The sequence below is a fragment of the Hemiscyllium ocellatum genome, chromosome 7 (assembly GCF_020745735.1).
Source record: "Hemiscyllium ocellatum isolate sHemOce1 chromosome 7, sHemOce1.pat.X.cur, whole genome shotgun sequence".
Lineage (NCBI taxonomy): Eukaryota > Metazoa > Chordata > Chondrichthyes > Orectolobiformes > Hemiscylliidae > Hemiscyllium > Hemiscyllium ocellatum.
The window spans coordinates 34,883,244-34,905,449 of NC_083407.1; the positions used below are offsets into that span (position 1 = coordinate 34,883,244).

Below are 22,206 nucleotides of genomic sequence, written 5' to 3' on the forward strand. Positions count from 1 at the left end.
GTTCTTCCTTCCACAGGGCATCACTTTAAACTCAAATAGCCCATTTGGGGTTACAAACACAAAAATTTCTTTTGCCCACTCTGATTATGGTACTGGTCAATAACCACGCATTAATTCCAATTTGCGAACTGGCTTGTCCGACTTTCTCAAGACAGTCCTCCAATCTAGGAACTGGATATGAGTCCAATTTTGTAACAATGTTGACCTTCCAATAATCCACGCAGAATCATTGAGTTCTGTCCAGTTTGGGAACTAAGACAATCAGCGAACTCCGCTCGCTCTGACTTGGTTCAAGGATGTCCTCGTCGAGCATGGCCTCTACGTCCATCTGGACCTGTCTTGCTTTGAAAAGATTAAGTCACTGGGGTGTTGTTTTATCGGAGCAGTATTTCCTACATCATGTACAATCACACTTGTCCTCCCCATCCCCTTACATTTGTCCTTGTACTGCAGTAACAAATCTTTCTAATGCATTCTATGTTCCTGAGACAGACAATTCCTGATGAAGGTCTTTTGCCCGAAACATTGATTTCGCTGCTCCTTGGTTGATGCCTGAACTGCTGTGCTCTTCCAGCACCACTAATCCAGTTTATTAACCCATCCCACTCCTTAAGGACATCTTTATTTTTTAATCTATTTTGAGGCACATCAAAATCCACATCATCTTGATTTGAGTCCATACTCTGTGGGGTGGTAACTAACACCTGTTTCTCCAGTTCTTTCTCTCCAGTATAATACTGTTCCAACATGTTCACATGACATACTCAATATCTTTTTTTCTATCTGGCATTTTTACTAGACAATTCATCTGACTCAACTTTTTTCCAATTTGATAGGGACCACTAAACCTGGCTTTGAAGGGATCTCCTATCACTGGTAACAGTACTAATACGTTATCCCCTTGGAAAACATCAGAGTCTCAAAGCTTTTATCTGCTACCTGCTTTATTCTACACTGTGCCCTCTTTAGGTGCTGTTTAGCTAATTCACCCACTCTATTTAACCTCTCCCCCACCTCCAACACATAATCTAAGTGTGAGATCTCCAACTTTGGTCCTGTCAATTTTTCTTCAATTAATTTCAAAGGGTCTCTCACTTCATGACCAAATATTAATTCAAAGGGAGTAAACTGAATAGATTCAATTAGGACATCTCTAATGGCAAACAATATGAATGGGATACCTTTATTGCAATCATTCAGGTAGCCCTGACAGTGCTCTCAACATTTTCAAGGACTGATGCCACCTTTCTAAAGCTCCCTGAGATTCAGGGTGATACACACTGGATTTAAAGTGCTGTATACCTAAGCTAACCGCAACCCCCTTGAACAGCCTAACAATAAAATTTGTCTCTTGTTCTGACTGAATGTCTATGTGTAGCCCATGTGTGTGAAGAAGCTATTAACTTCTCTACTACCCTTTTTGCCTTAATATTCCGTATTGGAATAACATCCAGAAATCTGGTAGACATATCCATTGTGGTTAACAAATACTGGTTCCCATTTTTAGTGCTCGGGAGGGGACCCGTGCAATCAATTATAACCAATGGGGAAGATTCTTCAAATGCAGGAATTGCCAACAAAGGTTCTGGTTTTATTACCACCTATGGCTTATCTACCATTTGACATGTATGACACGTATGTCAAAAGTTAACCATATCCTTGTGCATTCCAGGCCAATAAAAATGTTTTTGTACATTAGCTTGAGTCTTTTGTACCCCTAGGTGACCTCCCACAGCTAGTTCATATACTACCTGTAACACCCCATGTCTGTCTGATACCGGCAACACAATCTGATGCACTTCAGCCCATTTCTCCTTTGCACTAACCTGCCAAGGTCTCCATTTCCAGGATTCTGTCTTTCAGATAATAACCCTCTGAAATATTCTCTGCCTCCTTTCCAGAGTACGTTTCCACACACGTGATATGTATATATTATCATCTCGTCTTGCTGATGCAAGTCCCTTAGCCTTTCAGGACTAAACACTTCTGTCTAATCCTCTGCCTGTTCAGGTTTTTCCTGCATCATTACGTCAAATAGCATATCTGTCAACTGAACCTCAACTCCTTTATCTTTCTTTTTAATTTTCGCTGTGTACTGTGACTTATGATAATGGGATCTGGTTACCACACAGATTGGGAAATACCAGGATATTTCTGTTTTAACTTCTCAGTTTCTTGGTTTTCCTTGGGCTTTTCCACAACAAGAGGTGTCACTCCCACCTTGGATCCTGCCAAAAACATTTCCAAGAACAAACTGAACTTCTGGAACTGACAGTCTGTCAATCACTCCTCCCACTGTAACTTCCCCAGTCTTGAGTTGGCACTCCAACTGATCTTACCAAGGGGAATGCTAAATTTCAGTCCATCTATCCCACATATTACCACACTCTCAGGTAACAGACCAGAAAGAGAGCATATTCGCTCATCTCTTACTGTCAGTGACTGGTTAGATCCTGTATCTCTCAAAATGATAACTTCTTGTCCTTCTCCCCTGTTCTTTCTGAGTAAACTTTATCCACAGGCGCAAATTCTTTGTAGGGATCAGGTGCTAACTCCATACTCAGCCTCTGCCTAGGCTGTGCACTCTCTTGCAACTCCTTGGCTCTTCTTGGGATCTCCTTTACTACCTTCACTAATGCCACTGGCTTAGCTTCTTAACCACAGCTTTTCACACAGTGCCTTTCTTTAATGACCAGCACTATGTCTTTATGTGTCCCATCTTTTGGCAGTGCCCTTCCCAGTGCTCTTCCGAAACCACCAGCACTGTAATTTCATATGTCGTACGCCATTACAGTGAAAACACCTGAGGCCTTTCACCTCCTGTTAACCCTTTTGGGCTTCTTTAACCTGTGGTAAAATCTTAGTAGTGCTCTCGACTCTTGGTTTCAATTAATGTAGGATCTCCCTTTCTCCCAACTTCTATCCCTCACAGGACAAAATTCTGGCTGGAAGTTTGATTTATTCACCAGCGTGTACTCATCTGCTAATTCTGTTGCCCTTCTCATTTCCTGAACCTTCTGTTCCTCCACATGAATTTATAAACTCCTCCAGCAGAATAATCTCTCTTAGAGCCTCAAATTCCTGTCTATTTTCAAAGTACACACCCATCAATCAAAATGACTATGACTATTCTTTCAAACTTAACCTAAGTCTGATCTGGTTCCTTTGCTGTGTTTCTGAACAGCTGTCTACAGGCTTCTGGTACCAATTCATGAGCATTAAAATAGAGATTATGTTTAACCTCTACATAATCTCTTGACACCTCATCTGACAGTGCGGCAAATACCTCATTGACTCTGCCGACCAGTTTAGTCTAAACTAGCATTACCCATAAATCCTCAGACCACTCCATCTGTCTAGCCAATTTTTCAAATGAAATAAAGAAGACTTCAGCATTTTTCTCATCAAAATGTGGCAGAATTTTGACATATTAATATATATCACTACCTAATCTTTTAATTACCATCCTGTTAATTTGAATTTGCTGACTAATTCACAACTTCTGAAGTTCAAAATTTCTTTCTCTCTTTCTCTCTCTCTTCACTCTTTCTTTCTCCCTTTGTTTTTTTCTCTTTCTTGCTCCCTTTCTTCTCTCTCTCCCTTTCTTCTCTCTCTTTGCTCAGCCAAGAACCTTCTTTCTCTCTCTTTTTTCCTCTCTCTGTCTTTTTCCCCTCTCTCCTTGTTTATCTTCTAACTCCATTTACCTCAATTGTAATTTAAGTTTTTCTACCTCTATTGCACTTGTTTGTTTCTCAGATACACCGAAGTGTTTGTGTAACTCCCTTAATATTTCAGCTTTACTTTTGTCCTTGGTTAAACCCAAATCTAACTTATATGCTAATTCTAAAAGTATGGCCTTTTTCTTTCCTTCTAAACTTCCTTGACAAATTTGAGAATCATCTTCAAACTTTTGCTATTTTAACAGCCATTTCTCTCACTTTTAATTTAATCAACCACAAGTTACTGAAATTAAATAAATTGTCTCACCTATGTTTTATTTAATGATCTAGGACACTAACCTGCAAGATTTTAAATCTGGGATTTTCATACCCTCAAATCTTCGTCGGTAGATTAGCTCTCCAGGTCAGTGTTGAGGTTTTTCTTTGTGCAAACTCCTTCTCTAGACAAGTACCTCTCAGAGAGTTCTAACTAACAGTGTACAGCGCTTGGTCCAGTGGCAGTTCTCCTCCAAACTGTTCAATTTTCCCCGGTCTTATAACCCAAAGCTTCAGATTTTGTCATTGGCTTTTAAGACTGTCAATATACTCAATTCAAACTTGATTGGAATTTAGTATTTTTCAGGGTATAATTTTAACTGATTGGTCTAATTCAAATCTGTTTTGTCATTTCCAGGCAACTAGCTACCCCAATAGCTGGAGTACATGGTCCCTTGTGTCTTATTGAGAACACTTGGTGCTGTGACTCTCTTTTGTGGTGCTTTTGGTGCTTTTACTCTCTTCAAGGTACAGTGCACCCACATCTTCATAACAAACGTAAATTACATTCTCTAACATAAATATTCAAATACAATGCAATTCACATGGAAACTAAATCAATTATGGATTGCCTCAACCCACAGACAAACTTTCATCCTGTAATCCCGACATAATTGCATCAAGGCCTCAGTATAAATCAGATTTCAGTTTGGAATATTTGTATTTGCATTCATGAGTGTTTAGTCATTTCTTCCTTGTTTTGTTGTCAAATATTTAAGGAAGGTTTCATTTAATTTAATGTGTAAATTAATTTAAGTAAATCATGTATTTTGCTTGCAACCTATGATGAGTGCACAAATGTACTTGTTGAAAATAGAAATTTGAGGATCTTGTTTAACCTCTGTTTTCATTCCTGCATTGTCAACATGATCATTGAAATAGACTTCCATAAGGTCATATTAGGCACATCAGGGTGGCATGGAGGCTCAGTGGCTAGCACTGCTGCCTCATAGCACCAAGACCCGGGTTCGAGTCCTGCCTCAGGTGACTGTCTATGTGGAGCTTGCACATTATCCCCGTGTCTGTGTTCATTCCCTCCAGGTACTCCGGTTTCCTCCCATAATTCAAAGATGTGCTGGTAAGATGAATTAGCCATGTTAAATTGCCCATAGTGTTAGGTGCATTAGTCAGCAGTAAATACAGGGTAAGGGAATAGATATGGGTGGGTTACTCTTCAGAGTGTTGGTGTGAACTCGTTGGGCCAAAAGGCCTGTTTCTGTAATGTAATCTAATCAATTACCTTCTGTTCAACTAGTTTCAGATCAATGCAAAGATACCAGCAAACTATAGGTGGATCCTGCTCACTTTTTGTTCAATTTTGGAGAAGGAATCTTTCATGGGCGCATTACTGCCAAATACAGAGTACTATATCCACCTAATTGAGGTGGATGTTAAGATTGTCTGAATATCACCTGTGAAAATAGACAAAATTCAGGAAATGTAACTTTGTAACTGTTTTGATTATAGAACATAGAATCCCTACAGCATGGAGGCAGACCATTTGGCCCATTGAGTCTACACCGATTCTTCTAAAAGCATCCCACCCAGACCCAACCTATCCCTGTAACCCTACATTTCCCATGGCTAATCCACCTAACCCCAATCATCCCTGGGCAATTTAGCATAGCAATTCACCTACACTGCATATCTTTGGATTGTGAGAGGAAGCTGGAGCACCCGGAGGAAACCCATGCAGACACAGAGAGAATGTGCAACCTCCACACGGACAGTCACTTAAGGCTGGTTTTGAGCCTACATCCCAGTGCTGTGATGCAGCAGTGGTAAACACTGAACCACAGTGCCAACCTGAGAAAATAGACAAACTTCAGGAAATTTGACATTTTTCAAACATTTTAACATAGAAAAATACAGCGCAATACAGGCCCTTCGGCCCTCGATGTTGTACCGATCCAAGCCCACCTAACCTACACTAGCCCACTTTCCTCCATATGCCTATCCAATGCATATTTAAATGGAGAGTCCACCACTGTTACTGGCAGGGCATTCCATGAAGTCACGACTCGCTGAGGAAAGAATATACCCCTAACATCTGTCCTATACCTACCACCCCTTAACTTAAAGCTATGCCTCCTCGTAATATCTGACTCCATACGTGGAAAAAGGTTCTCATGGTCAACCCTATCTAAACCCCTAATTATCTTGTACACCTCTATCAAGTCACCCCAAACCTTCTTTTCTCCAATGAAAACAGCCCCAAGTGCCTCAGCCTTTCCTCATACGATCTTCCTACCATACCAGGCAACATCCTGTGCCTGAGGAACTGGTAAGGTACAGTCCAAATGGGCTCTTCACTTAAGTTATGTTTTTAGTAAATCAATAACTCAAAATCTATGTAGAAACACAGAAACTAGTTGCAGATGTAGGCCATTCAGCTATTTGAGCCTTCTCTGCCATTCAGTATGATCACGGCTAATTCTCTGTCTCAATCCATATTTCTACTTTCTGCAAATGCCCCTTATAAAAGGTTTCTTGATCATCATCAAATGAGAATTATTATGGAACAGAGCCATCAAATGGTTTAATAATCACAGGCATTCAGTAATTGACAAGTCTCTGGACTCTGTCCAGAGTAAAGCAGTTCATTTGAGTTGCACCCAAGCCACTATCTTCAACAAAGGTTTTTCACTACTCATGCACAGCAAGGTATACCATCTACAAGAAGTGCCACAGGAATTCATCAAGTTTCTTTCAACAGCACCTTCCAAACCAACAACCCCTATCTCCAAGAAGGGTACGGGCAGTAGATACATGGGAGCTTCACTATCTGAAAGTTCCCATCCAAGCCAGCACCCTGATTTGAAAAAAAAACACTGTAACTCCTTCACTGTCACTGCATCACTGTCTGAGAACTACCTCGCTATATGTGTGTGCACCTAAACCACAAGAACTGCAGCAGTGTAACAAGGCAAGTGACCACCACCTTTTTGTTTTGGCCAATAAGTGCTGGTTTAGTCAGCGATGGTTCACTGGATGTGAACAATGAAAAATAATCTCAAAGAGCAATGAACAGTTCAGAACCTGTCAGGTGGGAGTGTGTTAAGTCAAGTGAGGTGAAACTGGTCTCATTTCTCAAGACTGCTTGTTGAACATGATAGTATTGGAAGATAATCTTGCTAATTGGTCAGCTACGTAGTTGAGTAAAGTTGACAGCTAATTTTGATGTAGTCAGATTGTTCTCCATGTTCCAGTAGAAGCTGTAACAAACCAATTAAATATTTTCAACAGATAGTTTAGAGATTACTTCCAAATATATATAGCCTTTTCATTTCTTAATATCAATGGAAATAACTACTGGGTTACATGTATAACAAGCGACCAAAACAAAAGTGACAACTTTCTGCTACAATATCCCTAAGTATTTCACTTTTAATTAGTTTTCCCATTAACTACCTTGTACTGTCAACTCAATGTATTTCTGATAAAATAGTTTACCTAAAAGTTTGTAGTATCATCAAAAGAGGTGTATGTTGGTATCCAAGTAAAATAACAAATAACAAATTATCTACATTATGCCATAATTTGCTGCTGAAGTACCAGACAGCAATTAAAATTCTATTCACAAATGCTAGATTCCTGACAGGAGTATATCTATGATTAAATGTAAAAATCCAAAAGTTGCCTCCTGTGATGCAGTTCCATTTTACAAAAATGGCATTTTGGTGCCTGTCTCACAATTAAAATACATTGAGACATATTAATTCATTTACTTTTGCAGTATATATGAGCGACAGCTGTTCTAAAGAGATTCAAGGAGCCTGTTTAGGAACTGCTTTACATCTTTAATTAAGTCTGGGTTAGCAGTCAAAGATTATTTTAGTGATTGACTAATTGTTAATTACTGACAATAAATTTCTCTAGTATTGAAAATTAGTGATTGCCGTGGTGGAGTTTTGTGCGAAGTTATCTCAAAAATGTGCAAATTAAAATTAGAGCTTTTTTTTTCTTTTTCCATTCAATCTCTTTTTGATTCTTGCAATCTCATCTTCTTCACTGTCATTATTTTCCGCTCTGTACTTGACTTGACATTGACTTTAACCACTCTAATTTAACTCCTTCTCAATACTTTCACATCCGTTTCACAATCTTTCAAAGGCTACGTTTTACTTGAGGTTGTGTTGGAGTGGGAAGGGCTCGCTTATCCTCTCAGAGGAAAGTCAGCTCTGAAAGCCATCCTTTACCTTGAAAATCTGCTCCGCAATTGTTAGACACTGTAGTCGGGCAGCATTCTCTAACATTGGGATTGCTGCTTCTCATGCAAGAAGGAATTCCAGGCAATTTGATTGAATAGCTGTTCCATTGTCTCCTGGAAGTTCCAGAACTCAATCGTGGATGGTACAAAGAATAGAGCAAGAACTTGAAGAGGATTATGGGGTGGCATGGTGCCTCAGTGGTTAGCACTGCTGTCTCACAGCTCCCTAGACACAAATTCGATTCCAGCCTCGGGTAACTGTTTGTGTGGAGTTTGTACATTCTCCTCACGTCAGCGTGGGTTTCTTTCGGGTGCTCCAGTTTCCTACCACAGTCCAAAGATGTGCAGGTCAGATGAATTGGCCATGTTAAATTACCCACAGTATTAGGTGCATTAGTCAGAGGGAAATGGGTCTGGTTGGGTTACTCTTCAGAGGGTCAGTATAGGCTTGTTGGGCCAAAGGGCCTGTTTCCACACGGTAGGGAATCTGCTGGCTGACTAACATAAGTTTCAGGGTCTTAGAAAAGGAAGGGATCCTGGAGCCATGGCAGAGGGGAAGGGACTGGGGACTGGGTTCTGTCTGGCAAGTTGCACAGAGAAAAATTGGGAGGGTGAAATTTTGGCATCTACCCCTTCATGAGCTCAGGAGCTCTGTGGATGAATTATGCCCTTCCTTCCTGCCTTAATTCATGAAGATGATCACTGAAGATATCTTTCCCACTTCTGCCTGTTTTCATTCATTCCTAATTGCCAGTGTCAATCACATTACTGTGGGTTTGGAGTCACTTGTAGACCAGTTCAGGTAAGTATGGCAGTTTCCTTCCCTAAAGAGCACTAGTGAACCAGATGAGCTTTCTGACAATGGTTTCACTGTCATCATTAGACTCTTACGATAATTTATTGAGTTCAAATTCCATCAATTGCAGTTGTGCGATTGAACTCAGGTCTCCAGAATATTACCTGGGTCATTGGGTTTATTGTTGAGCAATAATATGACAAGGCCATCACTTCTCATTCACTCACAATAACTTATTTTTTGTTGCAGGCAACATATTATTCAGATCAAATGATTTGTGAATAATCTTAATCATTTGCTTCAATGTGGCAGGAGGGCAGAAAATTCAGTGCCTTCCTACCTTTTGCATTACGGGATGAGCTTTGGAGTATACGACAAGAGTTTAGGCTAGCCCGTAGCAAAAATATGCCTATTTAGTACAAAATCCAGTCCTAGTTTTCAGAGTTAAGACAATTCACATTTGCTCGTCCTGTTTGCTCAACGCTGGGTGACCTGTTTCAGTTTGCTGTGAGTTTTTCCATCACACCTCTATCAACTTGCAATGCAAACCATCATCAAGATTAAATAGATAAGGGCAAGTTTAATTAATGGCTCGACTCCCTCCAGCTAGTTCTGGATCATTAATCTTTTTAGCTGACCGTCAATTTGGGATTGCCAATCTGATTTTGATTTAATATATTCTCATATTATTCCACGTTTCTGTCAGAATTAATCATTCAAGAAAATGAAGAACAACCAAACGATCTAAGCTCATGCTCTCTCATTGTTTAGTATAACATATGGCCAACAGTCCATTAACCTCCAAAGCTTCCATGACAGAAAAATGGATGTAGTCAATAAATTTATTATATGAGTAGAAGCCCTTTATAGATGTGATGTAGTATTATTTGGTAATTTCAAGGAAGTTTTTGACAAGTATTTGCATTGCATAAATTATATTTTTGGCGGAACTTTTGTAAGTTGGATTGGCTCCCTGTCATCCAAAGCACAGATAGTTATGATTGTTAATTGGTCCATCTTGCCAACTTTTAATTGATACATGTGAACTAGTTTTCTGTCTTGTTTCCAAATAGAACAATTGGCTGCAACTGCTTGTCAAACTGTGAGTGTTTAGAAAGCTAGTGTGAATTTGTTAGAGCATATCATAAGCATCAAAGTTAAGGGTGACCTGATTTTCATGTTGAGCCACGTGCTTGTTTTTTTGGAGGCCTTAGGTTTAATCACTTGACCATCTGTCTCAATAAAATCAAAACATTTCTTTATTACTGTAATGTTATCGTTCAATTTTTTTTAACTCTTTCCTTCTGGTAGATTTTGGATGAGTATAAACATGCTGATTAAATGAATATCTAACTTACTTACTAACTGCTACTTTTGATGAAGTCTAGGAAACTTCTATTTAGGGATTAACACTGACTACTTGCATGGCACAAAATTTCCTTGTACACTGTGTCAAATAAAAGAATAAATATAATTTTCTAAAATGGAGTTAGAGTTTTGTTATATTTAGGAATTCTCCCCACACTCCAGGAGAGATTTTGCAATTCAGTCCCGTTCCAGCCAGAATACCCCAATGCTGTTAAATTCCTGGATGAGCGGGCTTTCCTCCTTAATTCAACTATTGCCTTGATTGGTTTCAACAAGGTTAATTACATTGAAAAAAAACATACACATCTCTTGTGGAAACCTATCTCCCAGACCCAATTAACTTATGTTTTAAAAGGAACCTCTGTAACAAAGCTTTCTTGCTTATACAAAACTGGCTTAGTCAAGGGAGACAGAGGGCAGGGGTGGAAGGATGCTATTCAGAATGGAGAGGTGTAACTAGTGGCGTTCCACCGGGATTAGTGCTGGGACTGCTTATGTACCTTGTTTACATAAATGATTTGGAGGAAAACACGGCTGGTCAAATTAATACGTTTGCAGAGAATACAAAGATTGATGGAGTTATGGATAATGAAGATTGTCAGAGGATACAGCAGGATATAGATCAGTTGGAGGCATGGGCAGAAAAAAATAAAGATGGAGTTTAATCTGGACAAATGTGAGGTGATGCGTTTTGCAAAGTCAAGTATAGGTGGAAATTAAACACCGTGAATGGCAGAACTTAGGACTTTTGATACACAGAGGGATCTAGGTGTGCAGGTCTACAGATAACTGAAAGTGGCAACATAAGCAGATAAGGTAGCAAAAGAGGCCTATGAACTTGCCTTCATTGGAAGGGGCATTGAGAAAAAGGATAGGCAAGTTATGCTGCAGCTTTATAGAGCAGTAGATGTGATTTACATGGACTTCAGTAAGGCGTTCGACAAGGTTCCTCACAGGAAACTGATTAGCAAGTTAGATCTCACGGAATACAGGGAGAACTAGCCATTTGGATACAGAACTGGCTCAAAGATAGAAGACAGAGGGTGGTGCTGGAGGGTTGTTTTTCAGACTGTAGGCCTATGAGAAGTGGAGTACCCCAAGGATCGGTGCTGGGTCCTCTACTTTTTGTCATTTACATAAATGATTTGGATGTGAGCATAAGAGGTACAGTTAGTACGTTTGCAGATGACACCAAAATTGGAGGTGGAGTGGACAGCAAAGAGGGTTACCTTAGATTACAACAGGACCTGGACCAGATGGGCCAATGGGCTGAGAACTGGCAGATGGAGTTTAATTCAGACAAATGCGAGGTGCTGCATTTTGGAAAAGCCAATCTCAGCAGGACTTATACACTTAATGATAAGGTCCTAGGGAGTGTTGCTGAACAAAGAGACCTTGGAGTGCAGATTCATAGCTCCTTGAAAGTGGAGTCGCAGGTAGATCGGAGAGTGGAGAAGGCGTTTGGTATGCCTTCCTTTATTGGTCAGAGTATTGAGTACAGGAGTTGGGAGGTCATGTTGTGGCTGTACAAGCCATTGGTTAGGCCACTGTTGGAATATTGCATGCAATTCTGGTCTCCTTCCTATTGGAAAGATGTTGTGAAACTTGAAAGGGTTCAAAAAAATTTCCAGGGATATCGCCAGGGTTGGAGGATTTGAGCTACAGGAAGAGGCTGAACAGGCTGGGACTGTTTTCCCTGCAGCATCGGAGGTTGAGGGGTGACCTTACAGAGGTTTACAAAATTATGAGGGGCATGGATAAGATAAATAGACAAAGTCTTTTCCCTGAGGTCGGGGAGTCCAGAACGAGGGGGCACAGGTTTAGGGTGAGAGGGGAAATCTATAAAAGAGACCTAAGGGGCAACTTTTTCATGCAGAGGGTGGTACGTTTATGGAATGAGCTGCCAGAGGAAGTGGTAGAGGCTGGTACAATTGCAACATTTAAGAGATAATTGTGTATATGAATAGAAAGGGTTTGGAGGGATATGGGCCGGGTGCAGGCAGGTGGGACTAGATTGGGTTGGGATATCTGGTCAGCATGGATGGGTTGGACCAAAGGGTCTGTTTCCATGCTGTACATCTCTATGACTCTATGATAACTTTAGTTAGGCCACACTTGAAATATTGCATACTGGTCACCACACTAGTAGATGGATGTGGATGCTTTGAAGAGGGTACAGAAAATATTTACCAGGATGTTGCCTGTTGTGGGGGATTTTAGCTATGAAGTTAGGTTGGATAGACTGGGTTTGTTTTCACTGGAATGCAGGAGGTTGAAGTACAATCTGATAGAATTTGTAAGATTATGAATGGCATGGATTGAGTGGAAAGTATGAGGAGTTTTGCAAGGGTGGAGAGGTCAATTACTAGGGGACACAGGTTAAAGGTGTGGAGAGATGGGGGAGTTGAAAAGAGATATGTGAGGCAAGTTTTTCACTCAAAGGGTGGTGAGTGATGGAACACGCTGCCAGAGGAAGTGATGGAAGCAGCACAATAGTAATACTCGAGAAGTACCTGGACTAATACATGAATAGGAAAGGAACAGGAGGTTACGAATCTGGTAAGTGAAAACAGTTTTAGTGTGAAAGGGCAAAACATGCCAGTGCAGGCTTGGAAGGCCAAAGGCCCTGTTCTTTGTTCTTTGTTTGCAAAGAATGAGTTCATTAATTTACAATTATTAATCACAGAAACAGAGATTATGACCAAGAGGTGAGACCAACAAGTTAAAATTTAAAGAGAAAGAATTAGCCTCTGAATTGTTTGTAAAGAGTAAACAGATGAACATTACCACCATTGCAAAAGTGGGTTAAGTGGTATTCTTGATGCTTAATGAACAGTTTTTAAGTTTCTTGCATTTGTACGCTGATTTAAAGTCAATCAAGTGGCACTGGAAAATAGTGCAACAGGTCAGGCAACATCTGAGGAGCAAGAAAGTTGACATTTCGGCCTTAACCTTCCATCAGGACTGAAGAGTTAAGCCGGAAACATAAACTCTCTTGCTCCTCAGATGTTGCTTAACCCGCCTTGCTTTTTCCAGTGCCATAGACTCTGACTTCTCCAGCATCTGCAATCATCACTGTTTCTAGGCTGACTTAAACTCCATTGTTCTGATTCTTTCTCTCTTTTTTGTTTTGCAGCATTTTTAAAAAAAATCTCTAACACAGGTGTTACATCTGTAGTTATTTTGTCTCTATAGCAGTCCTCCTTAAAAAAGTCACATTTTAGAAGTAATGGAGGTTCTGAACCATTGATATGATGCCATACTAGTCAAGTCACATCCCAAAGCTTTGTTACTTATATGTTGTTACTTACAAGAAATTTGGATAGTTACCTCTAAGTCAAGAGGGGCTGAACTGACTCATCTTTCAACTACACCCTGACCTGGTGTATCATAGTTTTTGAGTTTAAAAGTGAAGTTGAGTTGTCAATCTAATAAATAAATCTTCACGATGTATAACTTGCTGTAAGAGATAAGCCAGCCAGTTTTCTTCAGTTTCCAAGTAAAGTATTTGTGATATTTCTAAACCTCACTCAAGCAATTATGAACAAAAGGGTTGAAAGTACAAGCATATCCAACTACCAGTAATGCCAAAACAAAACATACTTGATACCTCTAATGCATGCAAACAAATGCAAGAAACTTGCCAGTATCAGATCTTAAAAGTTGACTAAGTAACATGTGAAGTCAGAAAAGGAAAAAACTTATGGATTGTCCAGACACCTGTTTTCAGATATACATCCAGTTCCCTGTGATAGCTGTTGGTACTGACGTTTCTTAATGGAACAGTTACTCTGTAATGGGAGATAGGGCAATTATCTTGTTTACTTGATGTCTGTGGCATTGATTCAGAATTCTCCTGTAAGAACTTCAGCTTGTGACTTCCAAATGGACCTTCAGATTCTGAAGAATGGTCATTGGATCTGAAACATTAACCCTACTTTCTCTCCACAGAGCTGCCAGATCTGCTGAGTTTTCCCAGCAATTTCTGTTTTTGCTTATCCTTCAGATTGACAGTTCAATTTTGGCAAGAGATACTTAAAACAAGTCAGTATGTGATGTCAGTTCCCTCTCTACTAAAACATCTTTCTTCCTGAATGTTTGTTAACTTTTTTATGCCCAAGTCCAGGGGTCCATGAACCTGCCTCAGAGAGCTTTGTTAATCCGGCATCTCCTAAATTTCACAAATGAAACATTTCAACTGTTTTCAGCCAGGGTCTGTCGCATCAAAATTGTTCCTTTCAAAAATTGTGTGTTATGAACAACTTACGATTTTATTGATTTTGCAATTTTTAGGTTACATATTGACATTACAAAATAGTAATGAAAAATCCAAACATGAACAACTTTGAAATTGGAAAGTACTATCTAACAGATGTTTGCATAATTGTACTTAGATGCTCTAATTTATGTTGTTTTTCGTCTTTCATTGGCCGTGCACTGAAACATTATAGTTGTCATTTTGTGCAGTGATACATGTGGGTAGTCTATGGTTATTTTGATTGTGTATGGTTCATTGGTTGGAAGTAATATTTCTTGTTGTTAGATTACACTTTGTCAGTTCTTCTTCCTCTGTCAAATAGAATGGTTCAGAAAGGAATCAAAGGCAATGAATGCCAAACTGAAATTTGTTGTAACAGATATGGTTTAATATTATTTATTGAAGCTAATCAATAAGATTAGGTTAAAAATTACAAAGTTACATTGCACGTTTTGAAAAACAGTAAGAATATTTTGGCTTACAACCTGTAATGGAAGCTCATTATAAATGTAATAGAAGCTGTAAATATGTTTTTGTAATCATATTCCTAATGTTAACTTCAACATTTCTTTATCTGTGATGATGGTGTTTTTAGTGATTCCTACAGCCAAAACTCTCAACGTATATCTCAATTATATTTCCACACAACTGAGAAAGATCCACTTTTAACACATTCTACCCAGTTTAAATTTGAATTGCAGTCCTAACATGCACCAAGACATGTTCATTCTCACTCTTACTCATTGGCCTAGACATTTTCTAATCAACATGTTCAGGGATGATGATGATGATCATTAGTAGTCCCTCTCAGATGAGGGTCACTCTCTTCCACTCTCAGGTTGAGTCAATAGGTAGTTGTATAGACCAATGCAGCTACTGCAGTCTCTGTTACACATGAGACTTAAAGTGGTCACGGGAAGGGGTAAATGGGCCATTGGTGTGGCAGCACTCTCCTTTTGATGGTTTCACCTGGTTTCTGTTTTTTCTCAACAGCAACCCTCGAGGTGCTCAATGCCTTTCCACATGTTCCTCCTCCACTTTGGATAGCCTTAGGCCAGTGATTCTCAGGTGTCTGTGGGAATGCCACTGGGATGATTTACATATTTCTCAAGCAGTAAAATTTTAATTCAGGCCTCTTGCATTAGCCCTCAGATAAGCAATGTCTTGATTTTAATATTTGAATTTTAAATTTAAAATGTTTGGATTTAAATCCCTGCTATGACCTCACTTTTCCCTATCTCTGTAATCACTTCAGGCCTTGTAACCAACTTTAAATATTTACACTTTTCTAATTTTGTTCACTTGAGAGTCCCTAACTTTAAGTGTTTTGCCTTTGATAGCTGTGTCTTCAGCTGCCAAAGCTGTGTCTCTGAGTTCCCTCTCTAAACCCATCTGTTACTCAACCTTCTTTTCTCATGATAACATCACGTACAGTTGACCTCTTTGAAAAAGTTTTTGGATATCTATCCTTAAATCTAATTAGCTGAGAGACTTTTTTTTTCATAATGCTCCAATTAAGCATAAGTTGACATTTTATTACATTAAACAAACTAAAAGTGCAAGTATTTGCTATCATTATGTACTTCAGATGTCAGCTACTTCTAAGTTTGTGTGATAATGAACAAATTGATTCTGGAAATTAATGAGAGGGAAAGAATTTATAGGAAACCAAAAAAGAAAAGAAATGGATAGGAAACAATTAAATTACTTTGGGAATTAGAACAACTGATTACATTTTCAACTGTGTTGTATTATATAAAAGTTTATGGCACATCAAGTTGTCTTCATATTTTTTTTTCTCTTAACAGCATTTCCAACCTGCACTCCACTAACTCAGTTCACTTGTAATAACGGAAGGTGCATTACAATTAAATGGCGTTGTGATTCAGGTAATACAATCATGCAAAACAGAACTGGCTTGTCGAGAATAATATTTTATACAATATCTCTATTCTTCCTTTACTTGATTTCAGAGTGAATTTGAAAGTTTGCATTCACTTTTATCAGTTGTTTTTTATTTAAAAGTAGTGTTTTTATATTTTGTCTTGTAGGAGCATAAAATCCGGAAAGTAGATCTCAAAAACTATCCATAATCTCTCGGCTAGGGAGTGGTATTAGTAAATTTAAAAATGTAATTTCCAATTATTTTGATTTAATATAATTTAGATACCGAGACTGAAAGGTTTAACTACAGAGGACACCTTGCATAGATTTATCTTATATTCTATTGAATTCAGAAGATAGTGGATTGATTTAATTTGGCACATTTGTAACTCTGAAGATGGACGAGGGAGATCCAGTAGATGTAGTGTACCTGGACTTTCAGAAAGCTTTTGATAAAGTTCCACATAGGAGGTTAGTGAGTAAATCTAGGGCACATGGTATTGGGGGCAAAGTACTAGATTGGATTGAAAATTGGTTGGCTGATAGGAAACAAAGGGTAGTGATAAACGGCTCCATTTTGGAATGGCCGGCAGTGACCAGTGGGGTACCGCAGGGATCCGTGCTGGGACCGTAGCTTTTTACAATATATGTTAATGATATAGAAGATGGCATCAACAATAACGTTAGCAAATTTGCTGATGATACAAAGCTGGGTGGCAGGGTGAAATGTGATGAGGATGTTAGGAGATTACAGGGTGACCTGGACAAGTTAGGTAAGTGGGCAGATGCATGGCAGATGCAGTTTAATCTGGATAAATGTATGGTTATCCACTTTGGTGGCAAGAACAGGAAGGCAGATTACTACCTCAATGGAATTAATTTAGGTAAAGGGGCAGTACAGAGAGATCTGGGTGTTCTTGTACACCAGTCAATGAAGGCAAGCATGCAGGTACAGCAGGTAGTGAAGAAGGCTAATAGCATGCTGGCCTTCATAACAAGAGGGATTGAGTATAGAAGCAAAGAGGTGCTTCTGCAGCTGTACAGGGCCCTGGTGAGACCACACCTGGAGTACTGTGTGCAGTTCTGGTCGCCAAATTTGAGGAAAGACATTCTAGCTATTGAGGGAGTGCAGCGTAGGTTCACGAGGTCAATTCCTGAAATGGCGGGATTACCTTACACTGAAAGGCTGAAGCGACTGGGCTTGTATACCCTTGAGTTTAGAAGACTGAGAGGGGGTCTGATTGAGACGTATAAGATTATGTGTTGCTGGTCAAAGCACAGCAGGCCAGGCAGCATCTCAGGAATAGAGAATTCGACGTTTCGAGCATAAGCCCTTCATCAGGAATAAGAGAGAGAGAGCCAAGCCGGCTGAGATAAAAGGTAGGGAGGAGGGACTAGGGGGAGGGGCGATGGAGGTGGGATAGGTGGAAGGAGGTCAAGGTGAGGGTGATAGGCCGGAGTGGGGTGGGGGCGGAGAGGTCAGGAAGAGGATTGCAGGTTAGGAGGGCGGTGCTGAGTTGAGGGAACCGACTGAGACAAGGTGGGGGGAGGGGAAATGAGGAAACTGGAGAAATCTGAATTCATACCTTGTGGTTGGTGGGTTCCCAGGCGGAAGATGAGGCGCTCCTCCTCCAGCCGTCGTGTAGTTGTGTTCTGCCGGTGGAGGAGTCCAAGGACCTGCATGTCCTCGGTGGAGTGGGAGGGTGAGTTAAAGTGTTGAGCCACGGGGTGATTGGGTTGGTTGGTTCGGGCGGCCCAGAGGTGTTCTCTGAAGCGTTCCGCAAGTAAGCGGCCTGTCTCACCAATATAGAGGAGGCCACATCGGGTGCAGCGGATGCAATAGATGATGTGTGTGGAGGTACAGGTGAACTTGTGGCGGATATGGAAGGATCCCTTGGGGCCTTGGAGGGAGTCACTTCCCTCCAAGGCACACCTCCACACTCACTTCCCTCCAAGGCACACCTCCACACTCACTTCCCTCCAAGGCACACCTCCACACTCACTTCCCTCCAAGGCACACCTCCACACTCACTTCCCTCCAAGGCACACCTCCACACTCACTTCCCTCCAAGGCACACCTCCACACTCACTTCCCTCCAAGGCACACCTCCACACTCACTTCCCTCCAAGGCACACCTCCACACTCACTTCCCTCCAAGGCACACCTCCACACTCACTTCCCTCCAAGGCACACCTCCACACTCACTTCCCTCCAAGGCACACCTCCACACTCACTTCCCTCCAAGGCACACCTCCACACTCACTTCCCTCCAAGGCACACCTCCACACTCACTTCCCTCCAAGGCACACCTCCACACTCACTTCCCTCCAAGGCTTGCGCCCACACCTCCACACTCACTTCCCTCCAAGGCTTGCGCCCACACCTCCACACTCACTTCCCTCCAAGGCCCCAAGGGATCCTTCCATATCCGCCACAAGTTCACCTGTACCTCCACACACATCATCTATTGCATCCGCTGCACCCGATGTGGCCTCCTCTATATTGGTGAGACAGGCCGCTTACTTGCGGAACGCTTCAGAGAACACCTCTGGGCCGCCCGAACCAACCAACCCAATCACCCCGTGGCTCAACACTTTAACTCACCCTCCCACTCCACCGAGGACATGCAGGTCCTTGGACTCCTCCACCGGCAGAACACAACTACACGACGGCTGGAGGAGGAGCGCCTCATCTTCCGCCTGGGAACCCACCAACCACAAGGTATGAATTCAGATTTCTCCAGTTTCCTCATTTCCCCTCCCCCCACCTTGTCTCAGTCGGTTCCCTCAACTCAGCACCGCCCTCCTAACCTGCAATCCTCTTCCTGACCTCTCCGCCCCCACCCCACTCCGGCCTATCACCCTCACCTTGACCTCCTTCCACCTATCCCACCTCCATCGCCCCTCCCCCTAGTCCCTCCTCCCTACCTTTTATCTCAGCCGGCTTGGCTCTCTCTCTCTTATTCCTGATGAAGGGCTTATGCTCGAAACGTCGAATTCTCTATTCCTGAGATGCTGCCTGGCCTGCTGTGCTTTGACCAGCAACACATTTGCAGCTGTGATCTCCAGCATCTGCAGACCTCATTTTTTACACGTATAAGATTATGAAAGGATTGGACACTCTGGCAGCAGGAAACATGTTTCCGCTGATGGGTGAGTGCCGAACCAGAGGACACAGCTTAAAAATACGGGGTAGATCATTTAGGACAGAGATGAGAAACTTCTTCACCCAGAGAGTGATGGCTGTGTGGAATGCTCTGCCCCAGAGGACAGTGGAGGCCCAGTCTCTGGATTCATTTAAGAAAGAGTTGGATGGAGCTCTCAAAGATAGTGGAATCAAGGGTTATGGAGATAAGGCAGGGAGCGGATACTGATTAGGAATGATCAGCCATGATCATATTGAATGGCGGTGCAGGCTCGAAGGGCTGAATGGCCTCCTCCTGCACCCATTGTCTATTGTCTATTGTCTATTGATAAAAAAAAGTTCTGTTAGGGGAAATATAGACAAACTATTTCCCCTAATAGGTGAAACAACAGTGTTGGGAAACTGTCTTAGATTCACAGCTTTGCCATTTACAAGAGTGAGACCAGGAAGGAGTTTTTCACACAAAGGGGAGTAGAGATCTCAAATTCTATCTTCCTAAAGTTTGAGAATGCTTTAAATGTTCAAAATTGATCACGTCTTTTTTTAAGATTAATGTATCAAGGGATGTCAATCAAAATCAAGTAAATGAATTTGTATACAAATCAGCCCTGACCTGATGAATGACAGAGCAAGCTAGAGATGCTGTTGGCTTTCTCCTGTCACTGTTTCTAGATGTTGAAATAGATAAAGTTTCATTGCATCACTGGAATTCTAAAGCAGGGAGCTAATGTTAGCTTCATTTGAAATGTTAATCAGACCACATTTGGAGAACTGTGTGAAGTTCTGTTTTACATACAACAAAAAAGAATATTAAAACACTGCAGGAATTATTGAAGATTTAGGAGGATGTTACTGGAACTGAAAGAATATAACTGCAGAAAGACTTAGTGGGTTATATTTCTTGGAAGGAAAGTAGAATACCAAGGGCAAGGGAGTGCTAATCATCTTTAAAATTACAATGCGTGTAGGTGGAATGAATGGAATTGTGGAGTCTATGCAATTCCATGATGAAAGGCATTTTAGAAATTTTACTTGAAATTTCCAACAAAGTTCATAAAAGTTCAAGACATTTTAAATGCCATGATCACACCATCCTATCATGCAAATCAGAAGGACAATCATGCAGCTAAGGAGGAGACCATTTCAGCCAATGTGACTGTGGCAAGTCGTTGAAAAATGTATCCAATTAACCCCACTTTGCTGTCATCTCATATCTCTGGATTGATCTCAAATTCAGTGCTCATTTTACCAGTGGTATTCATGTACCTCTTCAAGTGTAGACTCTAATAGTGATTCAGCTTCTTTTTGTTAATTTTTCTCATAAACTGAAAACAGAACCTGATATCGTGAAAAAGAGCGCCCCATCTTCTGCCTAGGAACCCTCCAACCACAAGGAATGAATGCAGATTTCTCCAGCTTCCTCATTTCCCTTCCCCCTACTTTATCTCAGTCCCAACCCTCGGACTCAGCACCGCCTTCTTGACCTGCAATCTTCTTCTCGACCCCTCCTCTCCCACCCCCTTTCTGTCCTATCACCCTCACCTTAACCTCCTTCCACCTATCGCATTCCCAACGCCCCTCCCCCAAGTCCCTCCTCCCTACCTTTTATCTTAGCCTGCTTGGCACACCTTCTTCATTCCTGAAGAAGGGCTTATGCCTGAAACGTCAATTCTCCTGCTCCTTGGATGCTGCATGACCTGCTGCGCTTTTCTAGCAACACATTTTTCAGCTCATTGTGAAATTTTACAAAGTCCTCTGATCTTATCTGTCCATTAAAATAATAAAATGCACATGGTTTTAATAGACTACTCACTCTGTTTTGCCTCTGATTTCTCCTTTGATTTCACGAATATCTAATAGGAATATGAGAGTTAAAAGTAACAGATTTTAAGTCCAAGCTAATCTAATTGTAACATTCAGTGGATTAATGGTGCAAATTCACACAGTCAGCAGCATACATTTACAAATAAAATGATATTTACTGCAAAATTCTGGATCCCCTAAGGCTCTGTTTAATATTGTTGTCAATTATTTTGATGTTTTATACCATCAAAGATGATGTGTAAATATAGCCAGAAGATTATACGTTTGGGCCCTCATCTGTACTGAGTTAGCTCATATTGCCAATGGCAACATTGCTATGGTAGAATTCAACTCAATAATCTCCTGCAATAGGGATTACTTCTAATTAGTGCACGTGTTCAAACATCATGCAAGGATATGATCAAGGTAGGCTGTAATGCCCTCCAACATCAAAGAGCCTGCATGCCAGAATTGCAAAAAAAAAATCAGTTGGACAAAGTACAGAAGGATTGTGGACACATGTTGAACATATGCCTTAGATGGGTCAGAATCCTGAAGCAAGAAGAGATTTTATTCAAATCTCATAATAAATGTGCAGTACTCCTATAACTCCTATATGCAGGCAGCATAATGGCTCAGGGGTGAGCATTGCTGCCTCACAGCCCTAGGGACCTGATTTGTATTCTACACTCGGGTGACTGTCTGTATGCAGTTTGTACATTCCTCTGGGTTCCTGAGTTTCCTCCC

General features: G+C 40.9%; 1 protein-coding gene across 1 annotated transcript in view; it reads left to right on the top strand.

Annotated features, from left to right (window-relative positions):
• LOC132817331 (low-density lipoprotein receptor-related protein 1-like) overlaps positions 1-22,206 on the top strand; it is a 1,680,787-nt gene that overhangs the window by 875,780 nt on the left and 782,801 nt on the right. Inside the window, exon 20 of the mRNA XM_060827740.1 lies at positions 16,436-16,516. Coding sequence (XP_060683723.1) covers positions 16,436-16,516 — 81 coding nt within the window. The remainder of the gene's footprint in view (positions 1-16,435; positions 16,517-22,206) is intronic.